The sequence below is a fragment of the Cucurbita moschata genome, unplaced genomic scaffold, assembly GCF_002738365.1.
Source record: "Cucurbita moschata cultivar Rifu unplaced genomic scaffold, Cmos_1.0 Cmo_Scf00017, whole genome shotgun sequence".
Classification (NCBI taxonomy): domain Eukaryota; kingdom Viridiplantae; phylum Streptophyta; class Magnoliopsida; order Cucurbitales; family Cucurbitaceae; genus Cucurbita; species Cucurbita moschata.
In genome coordinates this window covers 4,298,281-4,305,555 of record NW_019268533.1, presented here as the reverse complement: position 1 = coordinate 4,305,555, position 7,275 = coordinate 4,298,281, and the positions used below count along the sequence as shown (strand labels likewise).

General features: G+C 29.5%; 1 protein-coding gene and 1 non-coding gene across 3 annotated transcripts in view; one reads left to right on the top strand and one right to left on the bottom strand.

The window, feature by feature from the left end:
• Window positions 1-196, bottom strand: LOC111455645. Its single transcript, XR_002712626.1, has one exon. It is a non-coding gene; the product is annotated as a U2 spliceosomal RNA (small nuclear RNA).
• A 3,275-nt stretch (window positions 197-3,471) lies between these two features.
• LOC111454829 (dynamin-related protein 1E-like) overlaps window positions 3,472-7,275 on the top strand; it is an 8,273-nt gene continuing 4,469 nt past the window's right edge. The window contains exons 1-7 of one of the 2 annotated variants that reach the window (XM_023096297.1): window positions 3,472-3,863; window positions 4,015-4,078; window positions 4,651-4,758; window positions 5,616-5,717; window positions 6,486-6,536; window positions 6,629-6,690; window positions 7,152-7,242. In XM_023096297.1, coding sequence (XP_022952065.1) covers window positions 3,588-3,863; window positions 4,015-4,078; window positions 4,651-4,758; window positions 5,616-5,717; window positions 6,486-6,536; window positions 6,629-6,690; window positions 7,152-7,242 — 754 coding nt within the window. In that variant the 5' untranslated portion in view covers window positions 3,472-3,587. Of the gene's footprint in view, window positions 3,864-4,012; window positions 4,079-4,650; window positions 4,759-5,605; window positions 5,718-6,485; window positions 6,537-6,628; window positions 6,691-7,151; window positions 7,243-7,275 lie in introns of those variants that run through there. The other variant, XM_023096298.1, reaches the window with a different exon arrangement.

The following is a 7,275-nucleotide window of genomic DNA, read 5'->3' as shown; positions in this document are numbered from 1 at the left end:
GAGGGGTGCGCCAGGCCCATGCAGTAGTGCAACGCAAGGGCGACGCTCGACGGCCCAGGTAGCAAGCTACCTTGGTGGGCCATCCCCCATAAAAAATTAATTTAATATCATGTGGGCCGATGGCCCACGTATCAGATATTAAACTGATAAGAACAGATACTACACTTGATCTTAGCCAAAAGGCCGAGAAAGGTATGCTTTGTAAAGCCATCTTCGGCGTCTTTTATAGTAGCGTATGGTGCAGCCTTTGAGGTCATTTCCGATGTGGGAGGATCTCTCTCTTTCAACTCATTTTCTTTTAATTCGTTTTTCCCTTCATTTTCTCTCCAAATTTTATCCACCGTTAGATCTTAAAACTAGATCCAACGGCCTCAATTCGTCTCACTTGATATATCCATAGTATACCAAATCATGTATACCCTTGATATACCAATATTCATATAAAGTATGTTAGAGGAACATTTATACTATAAATGACCAAAAAAAAAAAGATCATATAAAATCGATAAATAACATAATTGAATAAGAGAAATTAAAAACAGTAAAAAAAGTAATGTATCGCGTATAACATTATTATATCAATATTCACATAATGCATATTTTACAAATTTGAATAAAATTATGGCCTAAAACAACATGGCAATGATTTAAAATACGTGACAATTTAATTTTTTAGGTCCGTTGAGGATTATTGGAGTTTTATATTAACTGATTAAGAAGAAATTATGGGTACAAGTAAGTGACATTATCTTCATTCATACTAGACTTTTGGAGAACACAAGGCAATTCCACAATGGTTTATGCTCAAAATGAGTAATATCGTACCGTTGTGGAGGTTCATTGTTCTTATCCTAGTTAGTGATTTTGCAAGTTTTATGTCAAAAAAAACTTTTGAACGAGCATCGATATGCTATTATTATACACTTTTCTCTTGATACAACTGTAGATATACATGTAAATTTCATAAATATGGCTATTAGGGGTGTACATTCAACCCGACAACCCGGACCAACCCAACCTGAACTATAAGGGTTTGATTGGGTTGGATTAGCATTTCGGATAGGGTTGGGTTCATTTTTTTTTAACCTAAACTAAATCGGTTCGATTTTGGGTTCGTGGGCAAAACCTTCAAGTTGACCCGAAAAAAAATATTAAATATATTAAAAAAGATTCGTATTAATGGGTTTGTGAAGGTGGTATTGAAGTCAGTTTAGCAACACTCATGCTTGTTATTTAATTTCTTTTATATTATTTTTAATTTATTTAATTTCTTTTATATTATTTTATTAGGGTAACATTATCTTGTTATTTAATTTTATAAACTTTATCTGTTACCAAAAAAAATAGAGAGTTTGGTTGTGAAAGTAAATATATGTTTCTTTTATATTATTTCGTTATGTAATATTTAATTTTATAAATGTTATATTGATACCAAAAAGAGAGAGTTGGGTTGTGAAAAGTTAATTTTATATTATTTTTAATTTATTTAATCCCTTTTATATTATTTTGTTGAGGTAACAATTATCTTGTTATTTAATTTCTTTTATATTATTTTGTTATTGTAACTATTATTTTGTTATTTAATTTTTTTAATATTATTTTGTTATTGTAACCATTATTTTGTCATTTAACTTTTTTTATATTATTTTATTATTGTAACAATTATTTTATTATTTTATTGTTACCATTTTCGCTGTTGTTTTTTTATTTAATTTCTTTTATATTATTTTGTTATTGTAAGAATTATTTTGTTATTTAAAAAAATATATATGATAATTCGAACCCAACCCGAAAATTGAGGGTTGGGTTGTGAAAAATTTGGAGTTGGGTTGAGTTACCAATCCTAATTTTTTTTTATATTATTTTGTTATTTTATTGTTACATTTTAACAATCCAACCCAAATATATGTTTCTTTTATATTATTTCATTATTTTTAATTTATTTAATTTCTTTTATATTATTTTGTTATTTTATTATTACAATTTTTGACCACCTACTTTTATATCATTTTATTATTTTTAATTTATTTAATTTCTTTTATATTATTTTGTTATTGTAATCATTATATTTTGTTATTTTATGGTTACAATTTAGCTAATTATTTTTATATTATTTTGTTATTTTAAAAAAAAATACGACAATCCAACTGGAAAATAAAGAATTGGGTTTATATTATTTTGTTATTGTAACAATTATTTTGTTATTTTATTGTTACAATTTTTGCTATTGTTTTTTTATTTAATTTATTTTATATTATTTTGTTATTTAAAAAAATATATATGATAACTCGAACCTAATTCGAAAATAGAGAGTTGGGTGTGAAAAGTTTGAGGTTGGGTGGAGGTGCCCATCCTAATTTCTTTTATATTATTTTGTTATTTTATTGTTACAATTTTTTTTTTATATTATTTCATTATTTTTAATTTATTTAATTTCTTTTATATTATTTGGTTATTTTATTGTTACAATTTGCCACCTAAGGTTTGTTTTATATTATTTTATTATTTTTAATTATATTATTTTATTATTTTTAATTATATTATTTTATTATTTTATTGTTACAATTTTGACGATATATGTTTCTTTTATATTATTTCATTATTTTTAATTTCTTTTATATTATTTTGTTATTTTATTTTACAATTTTTACCACTTAACCACAAATATAGGTTTCTTTTATATTATTTTATTATTTTTAATTTATTTAATTTCTTTTATATTATTTTGTTATTGTAACATCATTTTGTTATTTTATTATTTTATTGTTACAATTTAGCTAGTTGTGTTTTATTTAATTTTTTAATATTATTTTGTTATTTTAAAAAAAAAATATGACAACCACAATTGGGTTGTGAAAAGTTTTGGGGTTGGATTGAGTTACCCATCCTAATTTTTTTTGTTATTTTATTGTTACAATTTTACAACCCACCTGAAAATAGATAGAGAGTTGGGTTGTAAATTTTTTTTAGTTTGTTATTTTATTTTTACAATTTCGCTGGTTGTTTTTTTATTAAATTTATTTATTTATTTTTGTAAATAATTATAGATTGATTGGTTTGTTTGTGAAATTTTAATATATTTTATTTAAGATTGTACTTAATAATTATAAATTGTGAATAAATAAAACTTAAAAAAAAAATATGATCAACCCAACCTTGTAAAAAGTTTCGGGTCGGTTGGGTTACCAATCCAACCAAATTGAAGGTAAAAAAAAAAAAAAAAATCTTTCAATCCAACCCCGACCATGCATCCCTAATGACTGTATTTGTACTTTTTTTTTTTTTTTTGATATTTATTATAATTTTTTGTTTTGTAATGATTTGTTAACTTTATGCCTTTGTACGCAAGAACACAGCCCGCCAAAAACAAAGGTTTGAAAAGAATTTAAATATGTGTAACGTTTATTTTAAGGACAAGTAATTATCCGTTTATATGAATGCTGTAAAAGCAGTTCAAATGAAAGTCGAATCATATAAAAACCGTCGGAACGTGCTCCCGTTAAATCGTGCAACATTTGCTCCCTCAACGCTGAGTCCAGAATCTTCGAATTCAATTCTATTCCAAACACGCAAAAATAGCCCTCCTTATGTTCTTCGACGTCTTCTCCTTCTTCACTCTGATCGTACTCACTTTGCTCTCGGTGATCGTCTCCCATGCTTCGAATTCGAGCTCTTCTTCTACTTGTGTAGTGAAAGATAAAGAAGAGGACGCTGAACTCGGCGAAATGGCTACCATGGAGAGCTTGATCGGCCTCGTTAATCGTATACAGAGGGCTTGTACTGTTCTTGGTGATTATGGCGGTGATTCTGCCTTGCCTACTCTTTGGGAGGCTCTTCCATCCGTCGTCGTCGTTGGCGGCCAGGTAAATTGTGCTGTGACTTTTAATTATCTGTAGATTTTTCAATGCTTGTCTTTGTATGGTACTGTTTTTGGATGCATGTGCATGTGTGGTTTTTTTCAGGTGATTTTTCTTGCATGCGAGGTTAATTTGTTGTGCTCGGTTTGAAATGTAGAGCTCCGGAAAATCATCAGTATTGGAGAGCATCGTTGGTCGTGATTTTCTTCCCAGGGGATCAGGTAAGTCACTGTTGGTTCTAGTTTTGTTTTCTTTCAGAAAGAGGTAAAATGATCGAAGTTGAGTTTCGAGGTGTGGAGCTATGGAAGAAACAATTGCATGAAATTTTCTGGTACTTTTTGTGGTTATTATTCGCTATAATTAGTCAGATTAAGTCGCGCGGTCATACCACAAGAACAATCAACAGAGTATGTAATGAAAAAGGAAAAACAATAAAACTATCAGAGCAAGAAGAACTCATGTAAACGATTTTAATGATTCGGTCATGAGATCTTTGTTCCATGTTAAAGTTAGTCGAAGAACTTTTTCTATCAGTGACTAGAAGAATACAGATTCTGAAGTGAACAGTGAACCTCTATCCGGAGAGTTATATTCAATTAAATTGGAATTTACTACTATTATCGAGAAGATAGAAATACCTTACTGGTTTCTGAACTGAAAGAATCCTCTATAATCAATCATGTTCAAATTTCTGCTGCCATAGCAGGCTTTTGAACCAAAGATTAACGATGTCCCTAATACACAATAAGGAAATGGTTAGATAAACTCACCAACTGATAATTTTATTTTCCAGGAATTGTTACGCGGAGGCCTCTAGTTTTGCAGCTCCAGAAGACAGAACCAGGAAGAGAGGAGTATGCAGAATTTCTTCATCTGCCTAAGAAAAAATTCTCAGATTTCTGTACGTCATTTTGTTTATTTAATATTATAATTGGTACTCATTCTGTATTTTAGACTATAAAATATCGTCAGGTTGGTTGATGAATAAGTTACTTTTATGTTCCTTAGAAAAGTTTCAGTCAGAAAAGTTATCTTGCTGTCAATTTCATATTTAGTTTCAGAGTACTTCCTGTTATGCTAATTTCATTACTCGAGGGGAAATAAGTACTCTAATTTTGTAGTTTTTCAAGGAAATTTTCAGTTTTAAATAAACTTTAGCAGCTTTTCATAAAAAGAGAAAAGAAATAATGTTTCAAAAAACGAAGTATGTATTGATTTTTTTGTGAACTGTTTGTTGTATACTACTGCTTAGTACAAGTTCTTTCCCTGAAAATGTTACCTTCTCTAAAAAAACCATAAGTTTTAGCGTTTCTATAAATGTTAGATGAAAACATCTGTAAAACAAATTAATGGAGATATATTAGGATTCAAATTCACGTACACTTAGTCATGGAAGTTCAAAAGTTTAGGAACTCCTAAATTCCATAGTATCTCCACTTATCTCTCACTGTCTTGCACCACAAACAAAGTTGAACGAGAGCAAGCTGCTTTAAAATTTTAACAGGTGTTGGGATGTCTCTGTAGATACATACACATCGTGCTGCTTGAAATGTCTGCAATATATTTGAAATGTAAGATGTAGTAGTTCCTAAGTTTACAAAGCCGTATGCTATGATGTATATCTTATCACGTTTTCCACTATCGAATCAAAACCAATGAAATGAAAATTTAAAGCCTTATCCCAAAGGGATCCATATCAGTAAAATCATCTAGATATCTTCTCTGATATCATTGTTAACTTCTCTTAGTTTTTTGCAGCAATGGTTAGGAAGGAAATTGAAGATGAAACTAATAGTTTGACTGGGAGATTAAAACAGATTTCTCCTGTTCCAATTCATCTTAGTATCTACTCTCCGAATGGTAACAAATCTAGATTTCTAGTGTGGTTCTCATTATTCAGTGACATCTGTTTTCTGTATGGTCAATGATTCTTCCAGCTGTATCTTCACTAGTTTCTTGCCTCACTGGTTTTTACTGATGAGTCATTAGTTGTTGTATTCATTGTAGCTAGTACATTAAACATCGAGATGTGTTCTTTTTATTATGCCACATTTTAAAATTTGATTAGGTGAGAAATGTTACTACATTATTAAATGATAAATCATAATTTTACATTGGATAGATGTGTCATTTCTGTTTCCTTTGACCTATATCTAAAAGACTTAGTGCCACGTTTCTAGAATGATTATAATTTCAAAGCACGCTTCTGCTTGGTTTGCCTTTTTGTTTCATAGGATATAATTGCGGAATTCTTCCTCTTAATGAATTTCATCCATATTATTACACTTCACATCAGATGCTGTTTTTTCACATTCTTTTGGTTTGATAAGACTTGTATTCAAAATAATATTGCCTAGTTTGATGAAGAACTGAACTATATATAGGATAGATATTCTGTTTCTGATGACTTTGACATTCATCTCCAAGAATCAGCTATCACTTTTCTAGGATAGTCATTATTTCTTAATATGGTATTATGATACTGCTTTCTTTGCCCATTTGTATCATCAGTTGGATAATTCATGCATTATTTTCATGAATGAAGTTAATTCATATTATTATGTATTCTTCTCTGTGTTAACTGATAATGAAAATCTTTTTGGTTTCTTAATGTTAATCTGATCGCAGTGGTCAATTTGACACTCATAGATTTGCCTGGTTTAACAAAGGTTGCTGTAGGTAAACTTCCACCATTTCATTATAAACCATTATAAAATAACATCATAAGTTCCAACCTTATTTTGAGAGGTTAATAAATTTATTTGCTGCAGAAGGACAGCCTGAGAGCATCGTTCAGGATATTGAGACAATGGTCCGTACTTATGTCGAAAAGGTAAGGAAGTATCTTTTGCTATAAACTTTTTGTTGCCAGTTTTACTGGAGTTACTTCTTTGAAATTGTTTTCATTGGAGATAAAATAAAGTAGATTCGCCTGAAAATTGTGTGTGCTGGACTGTGAAGAGAATCAAATTCATATGGAAAAATAGAAAATGGAGTTAATTAAACAAAGATTTATGATTTTTCCGGCAATTTTTGCTCCATTTCCTCCCTTAATTGTACTATAGAATATTGAAATACTGCCTTGGATAAAATCAATGAAGTATTGACATCCCAGTTCAGTAATTCTTCCTCAAACTTAGGATACGAGTTGCAGTTCTCAAGACATTAATGGAATTTGCATTTTACCAATAAAAATACAAACTGGAGAAAAGCTGGGAGAGTGTTTATTTTGAAATTTCCAGCAAGCTGAAGTTTCCTGATCTGATTAAGGATAAATTGAAATCTTGACTGCAGCCAAACTGCATTATTTTGGCCATAACTTCAGCTAATCAAGATATTGCAACGTCTGATGCTATTAAACTTTCTCGAGAGGTTGACCCCACAGGCATGTTTTTTTTTTTTTTTTTTTTTTTTTTCC